The sequence below is a fragment of the Ovis canadensis genome, chromosome 5, assembly GCF_042477335.2.
Source record: "Ovis canadensis isolate MfBH-ARS-UI-01 breed Bighorn chromosome 5, ARS-UI_OviCan_v2, whole genome shotgun sequence".
In the NCBI taxonomy this organism is placed as follows: Eukaryota; Metazoa; Chordata; class Mammalia; order Artiodactyla; family Bovidae; genus Ovis; species Ovis canadensis.
Genome location: NC_091249.1, coordinates 73,357,299 through 73,377,988, shown reverse-complemented (window position 1 = coordinate 73,377,988; position 20,690 = coordinate 73,357,299). Strand labels below are relative to the sequence as shown.

Below are 20,690 nucleotides of genomic sequence, written 5' to 3'. Positions count from 1 at the left end.
TTCGGGGTGGGGGACTAGTGAGCTTGGGTGGGGGTTGGGGACATCTGGGGGGCTTTAGAAGTGGGCAGTGCCTATAACTTGGCCTACAATGGTAGGAGTTCTGTGAGTGAAGAGTGGCTACTTGGAGGCACCAGGACCATGAGATCATTCGGGGGTGAATACCATCCCTGCCAGAAGGCCCAGCCTAGCCTGTCCTGTGGAGAAGGCAATGGCACTCCACTCCAGTACTCTTGCCTGGAGAATCCCAGGGACAGGGAAGCCTGGTGGGCTGCTGTCTATGGGGTTGCACAGAGTCAGACACGACTGAAGCGACTTCGCAGCAGCAGCAGCAGCCTGCCCTGCCCTCCCCTCTCACCTCCTGTTGCACCCGGCCACACTGGCTCCTCTCGGCCTCCCACACTTGCCACTTCTCTATCCCCGCTCCCACACCCCCACCGCCAACGAAGAGGCCGGCAGATTCTACGCCCTTAGGTTGGCTAATTCCATCCGTCCCCTCTTTGCCCAGTTAACAGCCACTCCTCTTGGAACCCTGGCCCCTCACCAGGGACCCTCCCAGCCGCCCCTCCCCACCCCAACATGTGCTCTCACAGCTCACACTCCTTCCCCCCGTTCGGCTCATCACAGCTGACAGTTATCTGTGTGGCTACTGACCATGGTCCACTGCCCTCGGACATCAGAGCCACGGGCATAGGGCTGGAACTCACTGTGGGCCCTTCAGAGTCTGCTGGCAGGTATCTGGGAGTTTCTGAATGGATGAAGGAACGGTTGCCAGTTGGCTCTGGCAAGCTGAAGTGTTGAGTTTGTTCAAGGCAGATGGAGTCCTCACTGAGAGTGTCTTAAATACTAGGTTGAAGTGTTTGCATCTAACTAGTGGGCCCAGAGGTCTCCCAAAGACCCCTCAACAGGGCTCTGCTGAGAACACTGATGCCTGAGAAGGATGGGCCCAGGAAGGACTGAGCAGTGCCTGGAGACTGACTAGGAGGCTGGAGCAGGACTCCTGGGGCCAGGGGGCGGGACCCTGGGAAGTGGCAGAGGAAAAGCAGCTCTGATTGGCTTTTTGGCGACTCTTGGTTCCCTCGCATTCATTTTGCTCCCTCCTGACAGGAGCGACCAGGCAGTGGCCGGGTGTGACGCTCTGAGATATGGAGGGGTGGGAGAGGGAGGAGGCGGTAGGCGCTGTGACGGTGCAGACACTCTGCAACCCCCCGTCATCCTCCTGTTCTCTGACCCCTTGGCCTGAAGGAGCTCAACCTCCCACCTCGAGGCAGAGCCAGGAGAGTCTGCTCAAGAGAACTGCCAGGGAAGCGGGCCAGCCGAGCAGCGGGGGGAGGCGCACAGGGACGGAAGGCAGATTACATGTCACTTCACATTAGCCACACCGGCAACTTTCCTGAACCACCCAGAGAGGGGCGAATTAATCACGGAGTTGAGGACAAGCCAAGAGCACAGACAGCACCCGGACGGAAGGAGGCTCTCTCTCCTTTCCAGTCATAAGCGGAGAGGAATGCCTCCCCGAGGGTCAGATTTGCTTACCTGTAAGGTACATCTCCTCCCCCTCGGTGAACATCTGGTGGCAGCGCACACATCTGGCGCAGGTGGGGTGGTAGTGCTTCCCTCCCGCCTGCGGGAATAAAAGATAAAAGAGGAGGTCAGCACTGTGGCCGCCGTCCAGCAGGGCAGGTCGAGTCTGAACGCTTCGTGACTCACTAGTGTCAATGGCATCTTCACGGCCCTGAAGCTACCCAAGGGAGTCCCCCAGAACAATCTAAACATTTGCCAGAAGCTTGGTGATTCCATACCACGGGCATCTGAAAGCTTTCAGTGGACCTGCCTGGACACCGTCACATCTATTCCAGCAACGGAAGGGCCATTTGGAGGTCTCTGCTCCTACTGCTTTACCTCCTGATGAGAAAACAGTCTTACTTTGACGACATCTCAGCATTTCCCCAACAATGGGCCCTTACTGCCAGTGGTTCAAGACATGTTTTTAAAGGGATCCTCAGGTTTAATAACACTGAATTCATGGGGGAAAAAATAAAGAGAGAGAGAGAAATTTCCTTTTCAATCCTCTATCTATCCTTTTGAGTTTTTTCAAGGAGAAAATATCAGTTTGGTCCAGAGGATAACATCTATCTAAACCTTACTAATCTACCTTTTAAGGCATGAGAATAGGTAAGCGTCTTGAAGCCTCCACTAGAACACCATCTTTTAGTTACTGGCAACATGGCAAGTGACCCTGGTTTTCCTGTTATGTTATACAAGTTTTCTTATTTGCAAGAGAGCCAACTTGAAGATAAGATAAAGCATTAGGTAAGAATGAATACAAGAGGCTCATAGGCATGGCAAAAATGGTGAGCAGGCACAGGACAGACACATTTTTGGGGCTCACTGGACAAATGAGACCCGCAAAGCCAGGACCTGTGGGGAAGTCTCTGACCCCCAGGCCAGTCCCATAACTACTGTGCTTGGGAGCCTCTGCCCCAGTCTGGCATTGATAAGCCCCCTTCCTTATCTCCACTTTGTTTCCCTACACATTGTTTCAAGTAAAAATGGAAATGATCTGAAGCTGAGAACTCCTTTCTAGGTGGAAGAGAGTGCCTTGGAAAAGGTTGTGACTCAAGGTCCCACTGGAAGCCAGTAGCCGTGTGGGAGCTGCTCCCTGGAGGGCACACAGTCCTGACACCACAGCCTAACCGAGGGCCCTTCCCTGGTGGCTCAAGAACTGCTGTATGGAGGAGCTTCAGGCAGCAATGGGGTGGAAGGTGGGCTCATTTTGAAGGTATATGTTTCAGGTTAGGGCAAAGTTTTTTGGGGGGATATGTTGTTGCTGATGTTCAGTCCCTAAGTCGTGTCCGACTCTGCAACCCCACAGACTGCAGCCTGCTAGGCCACCCAGTCCCTCACCATCTTCTGGAGTTCATTCAAGTTCATGTCCACTGAGGCAGCGATGCCATCCAACCAACTCATCCTCCCTTTTGGGAGGATATGCTTGGGGGAAACTGATGGATACTGGGGTATATTAAAGGACCCCTTCCCAGCCATCACTTGGTCTGATGCTAATAGGTTCCTTCCAATTCAAACATTGTAGGGACTTCTGGCCATCACTGGTTAAGGCTTTGCCTTCCAGTGTAAGGGAGGGGGTGGTTGTGGGTTTGAGTTCCATGCCTGGTCAGGAAGCCAAGATTTCACAGCCAAAAAGCCAAAATATAAGAGCAGAAGCAATACTGTTACAAATTCAATAAAGACTTTAAAAATGGCCCACATCAAAAATATCTTAAAAATATTGTATTATAATTGCATAACGCTGAAGGCTTATCCCCAAATCTTGTGTGTGTATTGGGTGGGGGGTAGTTGGGCATGGGTTTATCTATTTGGGAGATACTTGATTTATTCTAAAAATTAAGCAAATGTATGGAAAGGGCAGGCTTTTTAAAAAAGGAAAAAAAATCCCAAATCCCTTTTTTTTGTTGGATTCTTGGCTGTTTTCATGGCTCCCACTAATGAGAAAAGGTCCTTATCATCACCAAAGCAAACTGTGTTCAGACTCTGGAAGGACCTGCTATTTTCCCAAGCTGAGATGTTGTGGGACTGACTCTCCCATACCATGACAGGGATAATTGCTTTAATTAGTAGTCTCTTCCTACTTTGTGTCTCTTTATCATTTCAATTATAGATCTGTTTCCAGAATGGCAACAGTGGGTTGGCAAAACTGAAGCTGGCATCTTCCTAAATGTCACACCCCAGCACCCTGCTCTAGCCGAAAGAGGCTCTGTGCACATCTCAGAAACTCTGCCAAGGATGGCACGGAAGCCACCTGAGGAAGCGGGAGGGAGGCCACATAGCTGCCGGTGCCAGCACAAGGGGAACCAGTCAGGGGGAAGAGATGAGACATTCTGTTAAAGCCAAAGTCCAGAACACAGTGTTCAGGACAAAGAATCAGTAGCTGGAAAATGGGCCCCCTTGGCGAGGACTGAGAACCACAAGCAATGTGAGGCAGGCAGCATAGGACCCCAGGGCTGTGATTCTCCCCAGCAAGGACGCAGACCAGCAAGAAATGAGTGTGGGCGGCGCTCACCATGCTGAGTTCCATCACTGAGGAAGGGATTGTGGGGTGGCCTGAGGTGGGAAAGGGACATGGAATTTAATTAAGTGCCTACTGTGTACCCAGAAACATACCAGGGCCCGTAGCAGGAGGCTGTTGCTTTGGTCTGGCCAACAGCCTTCCTCCTTCCTCCAGAAACAGCATCAAGCTTTTCCTGGGTGGGAATAACTACCCATTCCCCATGTCAATCCATGTGGTTATTCCAACGCTATGGTCACAGTGACTGGTTTGGAGACAGGCCTGAGGTTCTCCAGTGAGAGCCAGTCCCAGGATGCTTGCTGAGCTATTAGGAAAGAGAAAGCTCTCCTTCCACTGGAAATGCTGGCTGACAGGATGGAAGCCTAGAGTGACTGGTGTCCGATTTCCCCATCGTGCAGGAGAGAGAATAAAGCCAACCCAGAAGAAAGTTGCACCAAGAGGGCAAGATATTCAAACACATTTGTGTGAGTGCTGGGTCCAGCTGTGCCTGAAGCAAGGACTACTCCTGGGTTTTTCACTATGGGAGGTGATAAATATCCTTTTTGGTCTGAAGTAGTTTCTGAGTATAGTTTCTGTACTTGCAACCAAGACAGTCCTGACTAGCTATAAAGGAAAACACACTCCTGTGTTTGTCCCTTACTCTCAGACTACTACCACACTCATAATACTTCTGACACCAGATGTGTGGGTGATTTTCCTCTCCCACACCAAGCAATTCTCTGTGACACCAGCTGAGTGTCCTGTAATTTAATTGATTCTGATACTCTACCTGGACAGAGTGTGAGACCCCACAGGTTAAGGGCTCAGGCCTGTCTCCCCCACATCACTGTTTCCCCAACCCCAATATAGGTAACAGTCATTAGGTCCCAGGTTGCCACCTATTTCTGACTGACCAGCATTAAACTGGGGTCCCCAGGACCCCCATCTAGGTTTATTAATTTGCTGGAATGGCTCACAGAACTCAAGAAACAGTTATGGTTACTGGTTTGTTATAGAATGATAGAGATGAACATTCGGACAGAAGAGGTTCAAGGTATATGGGGAGGGGCATGGGGCATCCATGCCCTCTCGCTGTGTACCACTCTCCCAGAACCTCGGGTGTTGACCCACCTGGACACTCTCTGAACCCTGCACTCGCGGGATATTCACAGAGGCTTCCTTGCATCATTAACTCAAGGATCCATCATTAACTCAAGTTCTAGGCCCTCTCCCCTTCCCAGAGGATGGGAGTCAGGGCTGAAAGTTTCAAGCTTCTAATGATGGCTTGATCTTTCTGGTGACTGGCCCCCGCCCATGAGTCACCTCATTAGAACAAAAGATGCTCCTGTTGCTCAGAAATTTCTGAGGGGTTTAGGAGTTCTATGTTCAGGAACTGAGGTCAAAAACCAAATGTTAGAACAAAACATGCTCCTGATGTTCTTATCACTTAGGAAATTACAACGGTTTTAGGAGCTCTGTGCCAGGAACCAGGGGCAGAAACTATTATATATATTTTCCATGATTTCACACTGGCATATCTACTAGGAGTTAAATAACAGTAGTATCCTCCATTGATAGGTAAAGACTCAAAGAAAGTGACTTGCTTGGTTTCATGGCTAGAAGACATAAAACTCGAATTCAAGTCTGTTTAACTCCAACTGTGTATTTTCTCGACATCCCACTGTGTCAATGGCCCTGGAGAACTGAGAGCTGTGGGCATTGGTGTGGAATACAGGAGGCTGGAGTCCTAGGTATCAGCTCTGTCTTTATCAGAAATACAGCATATGACTTTGGAAAGAACCACATGTCTCAGGGCTCACTTTTCTCATCTGTAAAGCAAGGAGGGTGAAATAGTTGTCTGTTAAAAGTCTCTTCCAGATCTAAGGAAAAAAAAAAAATCAATACATCCAAGATGCTAATGGAGCCTCATACAAATGGAATCAATGGAAACCCAGTCACAAGAGCTGCCCAAGAAGAGGGGGCTCCAACAATGCTGAATGACAGTAACACTTGGGGGAAAGACAGGTGCTGACATGATTTCAGAGCAGCCTGGAAATGCTGGGACAAATTCCTGTCTGAGGCTCTGGCCCTGCGTGTAACTGAAGTCTCTCCCGCCTGGAAAGAAAAGTCTGCTTTTATGATTTCTCAATGACATATGCCAATGACATATGGATGCGTCTGGTGGTGCAAGTAAAATCTGATGCTGTAAAGAAAAACACTGCATAGGAACCTGGAATGTTAGATCCATGATCAAGGTACACTGGAAGTGGCCAAACAGGAGGTGGCAAGAGTGAACATTGACATTTTAGCAATCAGTGAACTAAAACGGACTGGAATGGACAAATTTAATCCAGATGACCATTGAATCTACTACTGTGGGCAAGAACCCCTTAAAAGGATTGGAGAAGCCCTCACAGTCAACGAAAGAGTCCGAAAAGCAGCACTTGGGTGCAATCTCAAAAATGACAGAATGATCTCTGTTTGTTTCCAAGGCAAATCTTTCAATATTACACTAATCCAAGTCTATGCTCCAGCCACTAACGCCAAAGAAGCTGAAGTTGAACAGTTCTATGACGACCTACAAGACCTTCTAGAACTAACACCAAAAAAAGAGATGTCCTTTTCATCTTAGGGGACTGGAAGGCAAAAGTAGGTAGTTAAGAGATACCTGGAGTAATAGGCAAGTTTGGCCTTGGAGTACAAAATAAAGCAGGGCAAAGGCTAACAGAGTTTTGCTAAGAGAATGCACTGGTCATATGCAAACATCCTCTTCCAACAACACAAGAGACAACTCTACACATAGACATTACCATATGGTCAACACCGAAATCAGACTGTTTATATTCTTTGCAGCCAAAGATGGAGACACTCTATATAGGCAGCAAAAAACAAGACCAGGAGCTGACTATAGCTTAGATCATGAACTCCTTATTGCAAAATTCAGACTTAAATTGAAGAAAATAGGGAAAACCACTAGGCCATTCAACTATGACCTGAATCAAATCCCTTATGATTATATAGTAGAACTGACAAATAGATTCAAGGGGTGAGATCTGATAGACTGGCTGAAGCACTATTGCTGGAGGTTCGTAACATTGTATAGGAGGGTGTAATCAAAACCAGCCCCAAGAAAAAGAAATGCAAAGACGCAAAATGGTTGTCCAAGGAGGCCTTACAAATAGCTGAGAAAGGAAGAGAAATGAAAGGCAAAGGAGAAAAGGAAAGATATACTCATCTGAATACAGAGTTCCAAAGAATAGCAAGGAGAGATAAGAAAGCCTTCCTAAGTGAACAATGCAAATAAATAGAGGAAAACAATAGAATGGGAAAGACTAGAGATCTCTTCAAGAAAATTAGAGATACCAAGGGAACATTTCATGCAAAGATGGGCTCAATAAAGGACAGAAACAGTATGGACCTAACAGAAGCAGAAGATTTTAAGAAGAGGTGGCAAGAATACGCAGAAGAACTATGCAAAAAATATCTTCATGACTCAGATAACCACGATGGTGTGATCATTCACCTAGAGCCAGACATCCTGGAGTGCAAAGTCAAGTGGGCCTTAGGAAGCATCATTACAAACAAAGCTAGTGGAGGTAATGGAATTCCAGTTGAGCTATTTCAAATCCTAAAAGATGATGCTGTTAAAGATGCTGGGAAAGACTGAAGGCAGGAGGAGAAGGGGACGACAGAGGATGAGATGTATGGATGGTATCACTGACTCGGTGGACATGGGTTGGAACAGCTCTGGGAGATGGTAAAGGACAGGGGAGTCTGGCATGCTGTAGTCCATGGGGTCGCAGAGTTGGATACGACTGAAAGTCTGAATGACAACAACAGGCCACTGACCCCACTACTTGCGGGTGCCCCTGCCCACAATTCTGCAGACCTGACAAGTGGTTCTCCTGAACGTGACCGCGTCCCACACGCCACAGCTTTTTCTCAGCCTGCATATCACTAACTGCTCTTGTAGAATCTGCCCAACTCTCTGATTTACTTTCCATCTTTTCTGGAGTTCTGACCTCTCAGCACCCCTCCCCAATCTCACCCAGTCCTGCATCCCTTAGCGCTCCTCCTCTTTTTCTGACTTCTCAGTCTCCTGCACTCCTGCAAGCTCCCACTCTCCATGTTACCTTCAGCCCTCTTCTCTCTCTCTAAGAAATCCTGATGACTCCCAGGGTGCTGACTATTATTCAGATCTTAGCATTTTGGAGACTGTTCCCTCCAGGCCTGAGCTTTGTTCCTGACCTCTGGTCCACATTCTCACTGTCCTCTTGAAAATTTCCTGGAATTTCAACCACACTCCTTCCCAAAGGGAATTCATGTGCTCTGCTCAGATCAGTCTTTCCCTGCCATCTGCACTTCAGCAATGGCAATTCCAGACTTCCTCTCACCTGGGCTTGACACTTGGGTTCAACCTTCGGCCTCTTCTCCCCTGATGGCTGCATCTAAAGTGGCCCCATGGTTGCAAAGCTACTGGAATTCAACTTCCATAATGTAGACAGGCTGGTTAACCCTGCCACTGGCACGGGACCTCCCTAGGTCTTCTTCTGGGTCTCCCACTTCCAGTTTCCTTCCTTTAAATTTAGCCTGTGGACATCATGCTATTCTCCAGGTGCAGCTCGAAGCAGGTCACTTCTGCTTGGCCTTTCCCCAACCCCCTGCTGTCCTGTGAATTACAGACGCCTAGCCCTGGTATCAGGCCTCAGAAATCCGGGCACAAATCCTCCATGTACTTCTGTTTCACGCTTTTTTTCCACATTGCACTCCTACTGCTCCTTAGAAATGCCTGATGGCTTATCCACTCTGTGCATTTATCTTAGTCTCTGATTCCCTATAGTCTCTTAATGGAAATCTTACAATGTTGCTCTTTGGTTTAAAATTCTCCAATGAATTTCCACTGCACTTGCTATAAAACATACACTCCTAAACAGGCCTACAAAACTTGATATGATATGCCCTTTATGATCTACTCCATCTTCCTCTAGCCCGATTTATAGAACTCAGCCACACTGGCCTCCCTCTGTTCCCTGAAAGGGTCAAGCTCATTCCTCCTCTAGGCCCTCACAGGGCAGCTTCCTTCTCACCCTCAGGGCTCAACTACAGTGCATCTCCGCAGAGTCCCTTCCTGGCTGCTACACTTTCTCCTGAGCTGAGGCTGTAGGATCCTTCTCAACACACTGCTGACTCCAGGCAACCTTGGTCTCCCGGCCAGATTTGTCAGAATTAGTGACTCTGTTCGTAAGCCCTGACCCAGTCTGTTGTCCCTCGGCCACTGTCAGATGAGAAAATGTGGGCCTAGAAAGTCAAAGATATTCACCCCAAAATCTGAGCATGAGTAAGCAATTGAGTCAATATTATCACCCAATTATTTGTACTCTTTCATTTTTTGAGATCTGAACAAAATATGTACTTTAGTTAATAATACTTTATCACATGTTAATTTCCTGTCTTTTTAACCAACAATATTTCTTTATAGTCTCAGAACTGGATTAGGAGTTTCAAGCCTCATTCAAGTTATTTTAATCACTAAGATAATAAATTTTCTAGACTTTTAGCTGTGATTCTAGATGCCAAAATACATGAAACTATATCAAAATTTTGAGTGAATATAAATTAGAAAGCTTTTGTATACATATATATAAACAGAATGTATAATATAACGTATATTTTTCAGAAAACTTTAGAATTTTTCCCTAGCAAAAGAATTTATGACATTTTGATTCTACTTGTTTGACTTGGTATGAATAGAATGCTAGGCCACTGTTTTTAATTTGCACCAAACTCTTTCCTGCTTCTGACTCCTCAAGGTGGGTGGTCCCAAGGCATAGGAAGACAGCTGCCTGGGCCCAGAGTGTGGGAGGGAAGGCCAGGAAGGCCAGCGAATGGGCGCTCAGGGAGGGGCTCAGCAAGGGTGCTGCAGGTTGTCTGTCACTGGCAGAGCGAGCTGTGCATCAGAAGCAGAGGAAAGTTGTTGCCATGGTGATGGACCAGCCAAAGAAGGGCTTAGGGAGCAGGCTGCTAGACAAGCTGGTTCATAAATCAGCACATTACTGAATGCTTAAAAAAATACAGGCTCTATCCTTCAGGCAGGGCAAAGAAGAAAATCATAATTATCACTCCCCAGTAATCTATCTGGGTCTGAATCCAGAGAAACAACTGATATTTCCAACACAACATTTTTTGAACAAGCAGTAATTTCGTCCAGCTTCTTCTCATTTGGGGGGTACCTACAGAAGCAAGGTTACCTGCTCAAGGTCATGTAGCAAGCTAAGCTGAGGCAGAGAAAGCAGGGGAAGTAGAGGCTAAGGAAAAAGGGGTGTGGGGTGACTTTTCCCTTCTCCAGGGATGACTGCGGGGTCACAGGCCACCTGCTCAATCATCTTCACAGTTACTTGTACCCACTCACCTCCAAGACCCTGCCGCTGATGTATCGGTCACAAGTCTCGCACTTAATGCCAAACTGGGAGTGGTAGTCAGACTCGCAGTACGGAACGCCATCCCTGCAGAGGAAATCCACACAGGAAGAGGAAATTAGGGGGGTCCGCGGGGGTGTCACGTGGAACTTCCCAGACCCAAAGATAACTGTGACTGGACCAAGATTAGAAGCACTCAGGTAGCTGTTCAAAGTGCAAAAACTGCCCAGACACCCCTCAGATCTACAGGATCAGACAGTCCCTGGGGTGAGTGGGCTGGGGGATCTGCATCTTGACAAATTCCCCACGCATGCCTGGAAAGTACTGTTTGCTGCTGGCTGTGAGGGTCCCTCACTCTTCTTCCTTGCTCTCTCCTCAGATTTTCCAGACCTACTCTCTTCCCTTTACCCTAAAGGACTCTTTTAAAAGGTTATTTAAAAAATAAAGCTTCCATTTAGAATAGGTAATATCTGCATTTGGCACACTGCAAAGGCACGGGGGGAAAGTCTGTACCCTCCTCAGTCTCTCCCAGTTTCCCTTCCAGGAGGTCATCAATGTGATCAATTTTTTTTGCATATTCTTAAGGGTTCCTTTTCTAACAAAACACTGGTACAAAACGAATCATATGACTGTGCTCCTAAATCAGTAGAAAATAGGAACCCTTGCCTCCCCAGTCATCTCCTAAGTGCTCCATTCTTGCCCAGTGCTTATAACTTACTGGGTAGTAATAAGATTATTGTTAGTTATTCTTACACTATCCCCTAATACAGTAGCCACTGATATTTACTGCTTGGTATGTGTTGGGCTCTCTGATGGTATTTTACATAGGTTATTTCATTTAATACTTGCAGCAGTCCTATGAGGTTGGAATTAGATGTCTTCCTATTGTGTGGATGAGAAAACCCAACTCAAATGATCTAGTGCTGGTTCAAATCCACATGGTCTGGTTTCTCAGCAGGCTGTCATGAGACTTAAAGGATGTGGCTCCAGGGTGTCCCAGGGCTCAGCACAGCCTCTGTCCTGGGGGATCCCCATGATGGCTGACAGGTGTCCCCAAAGGATGTCTGGGTTCAGCTTTCAAGGGCCAATGTGGAGATGACTGGGGGCATCAAAGCACTCAGCCCAGCTCAGTCCCGGCCTAGCTCTAAGGCCCAGATCTGATGACATCTCTCTGAGGTGCCGATGACATCTTCTGTATGGGACAGAACTCACTCACACGCAGAGAGGCCTCGGACCAGGCACATCCGTGCTGCTGCCCTGCGGGTACTGCTAGGATCCCACCCTGGGCAGCAGGGCCGTCAGTGCTTCCTGAAGGAGAGGCAACACTGAGGACTGGTGCTTAGCAAAGCCACGAGGTGACACTGTTGTTTGTGGGTCCATGAGACAAGCCTCCCTCACCCTCAACCCTTTCACACTGGGGGGTGGGAGGGTAACCCTGCAGGGGGATAAAGTCATTTGTCAGGAGGTGGGTGCAATGAACCAGCAAAATTTGGTTATAAATGCTAACACCTCCTAATTTGGGCCCAGGGAATCTGCATCTTCACAAGCTCCCCAAGCATGCCTGGGAAGCACTGTCTGCTGCTGGGTGAGGTCTTTGGGAGTTTGACATACATGATTCTAAAAAAAGGCAGAGTGTAAAAATTAATATTTATTGGGTATTGATTAGGTACAAAGCACAGATCTCTGAACCCTATGAGGGTTCTTCTTTTTAACCCTGTTTCTATAAATGAAGAAACTGAGACTTGGAGAAGTTGAGTCTCTTGCTGAGGTCAAGTGGGCTGGGCTTCTAACCTGGGCATCAATACCAGACCTGGCACTGCTAAGTACCTTCCACTCTGCTGGCAGATGGATGAAGAGCCCAGAGCCCAGCTGCAGAGGCCTAAGGCGTGGTGGGTAATCTGGGTTGGACCTGCTCATAAGGAGCTCTGAGCAAACTTTTACTCCCCCAGAGAATGTGGACTTGAACTCACAGACTCAAGGACTCCTGGCTGGCATCTCACCAAAGGAACACCTTACTTGGCAGGCACAGAGGTGCATGCCAAACTCCCACTAACATGCATTCAAAGTGCTCGGGCTGTGACCTCAACTCACCTCTGCAGCCTTGGACTTCACCTGTGCACACGCCCAAGTTCCAGCAAACAGGATGGATGTGGCCAGCAACTCCCTGCCCTTGCCCAGGCTGGGCATTCTGGCTACAAGCTCTCCTTCTTTGCATTTTCAAATCTTATACCCCTTTTCAACATCCAGCCCAAATATAACCATTTTCCATAAAGCTCTCACATATTCCAGATACCACTTCTGCTAGTTAGAAGTGAACAGTCACAGCCACGGCCTGTGGCTTAGACCTCTGACACAGACAAGGGTTGTTTGGCTAGTACCTACCTCCCTTTTTTGACAGCAGCAGTACTTTGCCTGAGTTCTGGGAACCACCCCTTCACACTCACAGTTACAAAGGGCTGCTCTCTGACTCAAGGGTTTAGATCCTTCTGGCCAGTGATTGGTCAGGGATGAGCATGTGACCCAATGGAGGCCAAATCAGAGGCAGCTGTGGGACTTTTGCTGGAGTTCTTAGGAAACAGGCCTTTCTCTCTCTTTGCCAGGTTTATGAAGCTGCTAGAAACAAAGCTTGGAGTTGTTGGTAATCATCTTTGCTACCAGTTGGGGAGGTCCTGCTTGAGAATGAATCAGACACAGAGGAAGGCAGAGCTGGGAGAGACAAGAAAGACTGGGGAGAGGGTGGGGCTTCTGAAGGGCTAATGACAGCTTTAAGCCTCTGGATTCAGCCATGCCAGAAGCCAGAATGCCACTGGCCTTCCCATTTCTGTGAGTCAATAAATTCCCATTTTTGCATTCAAGGGAGTTTGAGTTGGGTTTTCTGTCACTTCTGATTGGAAAGGTCTTAAAGAACAGAACTTCTCTTGAGCTCTGAATCACATTGTACCCCCTGAAGTCATCATATTTTATGCATATAGTCTCTCTCTCTTATTTCTTGACAGCAGAACCATCCACGCTACAACTTTAATGCTCACTACATCCTAGCATCAGATCAAAGAGTGATACTAGAAAATGTCTGGATCATAGTGTAAAACGTTCTGAGGGCTAGTGGCCCTAATTTTTTTTTTTTTTTTAGGTATTTGAGTATATAAATATGGTCATAAGGGCCTGGCACAAGGGGCCTTGTCTAGTGCTCAGTGTTGGGGCTAGGCCATCTCTCCTGACAACTGTGTGTCCATCATCTCTTAACGCATTTCATTCAACAACTGTATTATCGACTTTGGGTCAGGCATTGTGCTACAGGCTGCAGTGAATTAAACAAACTCCCACCCTGGTGAGGACAGACACGAAATATAATCACTGTGGCAATAACTTCCTGAGACTCAGTTTCTATAGCTTTTCAAATAGGGGTTAACACCTCATTGGGGTAGTCATGGGGCTTAATGTGATAATTTGTATAGAGCAGTTATTACATTCCTTGTCCATACTAAAAATGATAAATTAATATTATTATCCTTATTAAAAAGGTAACATGGTTAAATATACAATCGCAAATGGTGCTGACCTACCCGAAGGAAGCCAATAGGGCCGATGAGGGCCACTGGGGGGGCCAATGTGGAGGGCCTGTAAGAGGTGGTATGAAGCCAGTTCTGAGGGGAGGGTATGGGACCTCAGACCAGAGGAAGGGGAGGAGCAACATGCTCAGAACAGAGGAGAGCATTTGAGAACAGAGGAAGCACCGAGTGAGAGCCCAAGGTGAGGGGTGCCGTTTGCGGCTGGAGTGTGGCAGCCGGACAGAAATGGAGGGAGATGCTGCTGGTGACTCAGGCCAAGGGCCATGTGGGGCCAGGCCTGGGGGCATGCAGAGGTCAGGCAGGCGGGGCAGGGGAGAGACCTACTTGCTGATGTACTCCCCAGTGAGGATGACGCTGCAGGTCTGGCATTTGAAGCAGCTGACGTGCCACTGCTTGTCCAGCGCCAGGAGCGACTGGCCATGCTTGATCTCCTCCTTGCACCCAGCGCAGTCTGCAAAGACAAGAGGACCCGATGAGCAAAGCACCTCAGGCCCTGGGACCCTTGCTGTCGTCTCGCACCCGAGTCTAGGCAACCCCTCCTGAATGCTGGCTTTTCTGTAACTGCTCCCACCTAGGTACTGGCACCAGTCGAGACTATGTCAGGTAAGCAAAAGGCCAAAGGCACCCTGGCCTCTTGACAAGGGGTCCTGGTGTGAGGGAGAAAGGCCTCATAGGGTTCCTCCAGAAAGTTCCTTGCTGGGCATCCTGACCGTGGTTCATCCAGAGCAGACCCAGAACTGCTCCTAGCCTGTTCTCAAGTTGCTAACAAAGCTCACACAACTCTCTGTGACCTGGGGACCTGAAGCATCAGTGTCACCTGGGAAATTGCTAATGTGTAGAAATGTGGCCCCCATCCAGATCAACTGAATTTTTATTTTTAACTATTTTATTTTTATTGAAATAAACTTGATTTACAATGTTGTATTCATTTCAGGTAACAGCAAAGTGATTCAGTCACACACACACACACACACATAATATATTCTTTGTCAGTTTCTTTTCTATTATAGGTTGTTACAGGGATTAAATATAGTTCCCTGTGCTATACAGTAGGTCTTGTTGCTAATCTATTTTACATGTAGCAGAGTGTATCTTTTAATCCCCAAACCCTAATGTATCTTTCTCTTTCTCCTTTGTTAACCATAAGTTTTCCCATGCCTATGAGTCTGTTTCTGTTTTGTAAATCATTTGTATTGTTTTTTTAGGTTCCACATATAAGTGGTAGCATATGATATTTGTCATTCTCTGACTTATTTCACTTACTGTGATAATCTCCAGGTCCATTCTTATTGCTGCAAGTAGCATTATTTCATTCTTTTTTTATGGCTGAGTAATATTCCATTGTATATATATACCACATCTTCTTTATCCATTATCTGTTGATGGACATTTAGGTTGCTTGCATGTCTTGGCTACTGTGAATAGTGCTACAGTGAACACTGGGGGGCATGTATCTTTTTAAATTAGAGTTTTCTCCAGGTAAATGCCCAGGAGTGGAATTCCTGGATCATACGATAACTCTATCTTTAGTTTTTTTGAGGAACCTCCATATTGATCTTCGTAGTGGCTGTATCAATTTACATTCCCACCAACAGTGAAGGAGAGTTCCCTTTTCTCCATAGCCTCTCTGGCATTTGTTATTTGCAGATGTTTTCATGACAGCCATTCTGACCGATGTGAAGCAACACCTCATTATAGTTTTTATTTGCATTTCTCTAAAATGCAAAAAATTTGAGCAACTTTTCATGTGCCTGTTGGCCATCTGTATGTTTTCTTTGGAGAAATTCCCATTTAGTTCTTTTACCCGTTTTTTTGACTGGGTTATTTTTTTCACATTGAGCTGCATGAGCTGTTTTATATATTTCAGAAATCGAGCCCTTGTCACTGAATTTTATCAAGATCTCCAAGCACAGCAGAGTTTGCGAATCCCTGCTCCAAGCTTAGGTTCTACTTTTTCTCACCTTTAGGCTCATATGCTCAATGGTTTGTGATTTGTGTGCTTTTGGTTAAGCCTATTCTCTTGCCTAGCACCATGCTCAGCACACAGTAAAAACTTAGAGTAGATCTTCTGAATGAGCAGCCCTCCTAGCACCCATGCACACCTCCTCCCTTATGTGACTACAAACCAAACATCTGCCTCCCTAAGCAGTGAGGATTAAAGAGTCTGATGAGATTGTTCCAGAGCAGAAAGGCACCCTTGCTCTCCGTTTCCATCACCCTGGACCATGCACTGAGGCCAACAGAATGTAGGGGGGGGGCCAGAGGCTGCCTGTTGCTCAACAATGTCTAGGGAGGGGCAGGAAATGGAGGCAGGGTCCGAGGTACTTGGGAGATGCTGGGAATTCAGGCTTAGCTGACAGGATGTCCCACTCTGGAGGAGGAAAGGGTCAAGGGGCAATGTTTACCAGAGCACAGGCCTCCTTCTTGGCACCAAAGGCAAATGCACACTTGGGAGCAGTAGAGGAGGAGAGAGACACACAGCAAGTTGGGAGAGGCTGGCTGAAGCTCTCTCATCCAGCTGGAAGCCAGTCCTGGAGAAGAGATGAGGCATCTGTGTCTCTAGGAAGGGGGTGTGTCCAGCACGCTGTGGAAAGTCTGGGCCCTGACGAAGTGTGTGTATGAGTCAGCTCCCATAGTCCATGCCTCTTGGCTACACAGCACCTTTCTAATGTCTCTTAGCGCAAGCTGAGGGCAAGAAGGTCTCCCATTGCAAAATGCTTCAAGTCCCAGGTCTTCAAATGGGGGCTGGTAGAAGAGATTTAGGATTTCTTTCTTTTCCTTTTTTTTTTTTTGTCTCCTGGAATAAGTCAACTTCCACTCCATCCCAATCATCACAGTCTTCAGAATGTCATTGTTTAGAGGTCAGTACCCCCTCTTCTTTTATAGATAGATGGCCTCTGAAGTGACTTGTCCATGCTCTATATAGGAAAACCCAAGGGCTCGGGCATCTGGTCCAGCTTTCTAGGCCACAGGTGCTGAATTTGTGTCTCTGTGGGTTTTCTTGATAGGGTTAAAAAATTCCACAGGGGCTCAGAGTTCACATCAAAGTCCCACCCAGCACAGTAATCCTCAGCATTCTCAACAGGTGGGCTGCTGCTGCTGCTAAGTCGCTTCAGTCGTGTCCGACTCTGTGCGACCCCATAGACGGCAGCCCACCAGGCTCCCCTGTCCCTGGGATTCTCCAGGCAAGAACACTGGAGTGGGTTGCCATTTCCTTCTCCAATGCATGAAAACAGGTGGGCATCTTCCTCTAAATCACTGCCTCCAGTAAGACTGTCATGATGTCCTTTTTTTATATGAAGCTGAGGCCTGAATTCTTGTGACACCCCCTATTTTAAGCAACCAAGGATTATTTACCTCTTACTCTAAATGTGTTTCTTCAAATCTTTTATGATAACTACAGTTTCTCTCTTCTCCTTTATCTCCTGCACTTCACTTTTCCTTGCTTGACGTGGTCTGAGAAAATTCACTTGTGGATTCCATGGAGATAGAGAAGTTACTGGTTAACACCACCATTGTCTATCTTTTCAATAAACCTTACTCAAAGAGTTGCATCCTTTTGTGGTCACAAAAGAGATGAGTTCCATCTCTTTAAGTTGCAGTGACATATCTGATATAAATTGGCATCTTGAATTAAAATTTAGGAGATGGTACAGTATAGTGGTTAGAGGTTGAGCTGAGAGGTTAGAGTGAGTGGAGAGAGGCTGGCCAAGGGGAGAATCCCAGCTCCCCAGCTGACTAGGTGTACAACTGTTCAGGTCCAGCTTCCTCATCCGAACATGACTGGTATAAAGATGAACTGAAGTGAGGCCTGGAAGGACTTTGCACAGGGCCGGGCATGTATGTACCCAATAAGTGGTTATTATCATTATTATACCACATTCTCATGGTTTTTAACTCATACTCTGTGTATTATCCAATCTCTGATATGAGGTCAGAAACAGTATCTCTGACGTAGGGAAGGCCTACTAATTCCTCCTGAGAATTCTGGCACACCTATTCCATTTTTTCCCCCCATATTATATTGTTCATCCTCCACTCAACTGGCTTCAGATGAAGGATCTTTACCAGGATCTTTTTCCCCCCTCTTCTTCCAACTTTTACTTATGACCAACATCGGAGCTTCAGGCACTGCATCCGGGAGCCCATGGACCTGGTGTAATAAGCAAGGTCAGGACACACCCTGCCCCAAGCTGGATTCTGCACAGCCAGCTGTCCACTCCATTCCTCATACGTTCTTTGTTCCAAAATTACCACCTTCAGCTGGCAATAAGCACGATGCACCTGCTCCTCCTAAATCCCTCCGTTTACTGGAATCTCTGAAGACCCCAGACAGTTATTTTTAGCCTTTTCTGACTGTGTCATTCATTACAGCAAAAATAGGTGGGTGTGTGAGTCATAGCAAGCTCCCCACCTTGTTTTAGGCAACTAATCCAGAAAGACAGGACCCTTCCTATTAGCAAGTCATGTCTCTAGTATAGGGTGTTAAGGGAGTAGGCGCCAAAGCCAGACTTGCCTAGGCTCACACTCTGGTTCCATTACCATTATCTGAGTGACCTGTGACACTCCTAGAGTATCTGGTTTCTTATCTAAAAACCATTGCTCTTGTCTCCCTCCTAGAGTTGTGGTAATGATTAAATGAGATGTTTAGAAAACTTAGTGCAGTGCTGACAATAGTAATGGCCAGTCAATGCTAGCAGCCGTGATGGCAGTAGTTTTGGTGGTGATGGTACTACTGCTGCTGATTCTTTGCAGTGAGGTCTGCACAGTGCCCGGCACTAGGAACAGTCCATGTCAGCAAAGGTGACGTGTTGGTGATGGTGCTGGTGGCGGTAATGGTATTCAGTGTGACACTGGTGACTGGGGGATGGCAGTGCTGGTGGTGCGAGTGGTACTTATGGTGGTGATGGCAATGGTGCTGGTGGAGGTGGTGGTGATGTTCCGCCCCTGATTCTTCTCAGCGAGGTCTGTGCAGGGCCTGGCACTAGGGATAGTCAGTCAGTGTTAGCAGTGGTGATGGTACGCTGGTGATCATGATGGTGGTGGTGATGGCAATCATGCTGGTAATGGTGCTGGTGGAGGTGGTGGTGATGTTCCGCCCCTGATTCTTCTCAGCGAGGTCTGTGCAGGGCCTGGCACTAGGGATAGTCAGTCAGTGTTAGCAGTGGTGATGGTACGCTGGTGATCATGTTGGCACTGGTGTTGGTGAAGGTGGTGATGTTGCTTCCACCCCTGATTCTTCTCAGCGAGGTCTGTGAAGAAACAGTTTTCCTGCCTGTGATAAGTAACATGATTCCCATCTCTTGACAGTTCCCAAGTATTCTTCTTGATCTCTTCTGAGTAGATACAGATGCTGCTTTTCCACAGTGTCTTGACATTCCAGGAACGAAAATTCACACTCCTCTGGCTCAAACATATAGCAAGTCTTTCATCCTTCATTTTCCTTTTCCAAGCTATGTTCATCATCTTAGCACTCTTTTGAATCTTGCTTTAGTTTCCTCCATCCCTGGGGGACTCAGAAGCCCTTTCAACCTCCCCTCGAGTCAGGAGACTACTTTGTGTTTCCAGCACGGACAATGACCACCTTTGGGGAAAGAACATTTCTCTGAAACATGTGCCCCATAGATCCACACACTGATGTCTAGACTCGTGAGTAGCAAGATGAGCCATGATCCTAGGCATTCCCCTGGAGACTGCCCACATGCTCACTGTTCTTCTGTGCTGACTCTTCCTTCCCTTCTTCCACCTCCTGATCTGAAGAATTATGGTGGAGATGTTTAGCAGCCTCTCCTCATGGACACGCTCCCATGCAGGCCTCCTACACGCAGCTGAGGAAATCTCCCACCTGCCTGAGATCCCCAAGGCACACAGTAACACAAAACACAAGCTGAGCGAAAAAACAGCAGATTAAGGAATTTATTCTCAGTTCTCCTCTGGCATGTTTTCTAGATTAGACCACCAAGCCAACAAACCCCTCACTTTATATTTAGAGAGCAGTTTACACACTATGATGTATGTTAGTCTGATTGCTGAATACGGATACATTTGCTTTCCACTAAGCTGGGTAAACTGAGCCACAGGGAGGCTGCATGACAGGTATGCATCACACAGAGGGAACACAGCCTCCTGACTCCAGCTGGCTTCTCTCTGTGGCCTCACACATGGTCTCACTAGGGTCCAGGTACTTGAGCAACATCAGCTATGGTCCTGTGGTCCTGCATCCCAGCATTCCAGACTTTCTGTCATTCTGGATGATGCTTTCAAGCAGTTATGAAGGATAATAGTGTGTGCCCTCAGCCTTAGCCACCTCGAGATGGAAACCTGCTCAGAGCAGCAAATTTTCTTGATCCCCACCAAAGACACTGAAGGAAGGTCTGGGAACAGGTCTGAATCAACTGAAAGGAGGGAAGGATGATGCAGGGAGCCCCCCTCAACAGGCTCCCTTGCTATTGGAGCCTCCAGGAGCTGAGTCCTGCTGACTTGGGGGAGGTGGTTCTGTGCTCACCCTCTTCGAGTGGACACAGCCCCAGCATGCTGACTCTGCTGGTGCCGTGGCTGACAGCCCCCACATGGTGCAGTGATGCAGCCCAGGACGCTAATGGGCTTTCATTGATTCTGCTGACAAAGCCAGTGAGAATGTCATGT

At 47.4% G+C, this 20,690-nt stretch overlaps 1 protein-coding gene across 3 annotated transcripts in view; it reads right to left on the bottom strand.

Annotated features, from left to right (window-relative positions):
- ABLIM3 (actin binding LIM protein family member 3) overlaps window positions 1-20,690 on the bottom strand; it is a 133,451-nt gene that overhangs the window by 48,436 nt on the left and 64,325 nt on the right. For all 3 annotated transcript variants that reach the window (XM_069592388.1, XM_069592386.1, XM_069592387.1), the window contains exons 6-8: window positions 14,370-14,496; window positions 10,470-10,563; window positions 1,534-1,621 (exon numbers count right to left, since the gene is read on the bottom strand). In XM_069592388.1, coding sequence (XP_069448489.1) covers window positions 1,534-1,621; window positions 10,470-10,563; window positions 14,370-14,496 — 309 coding nt within the window. The remainder of the gene's footprint in view (window positions 1-1,533; window positions 1,622-10,469; window positions 10,564-14,369; window positions 14,497-20,690) is intronic.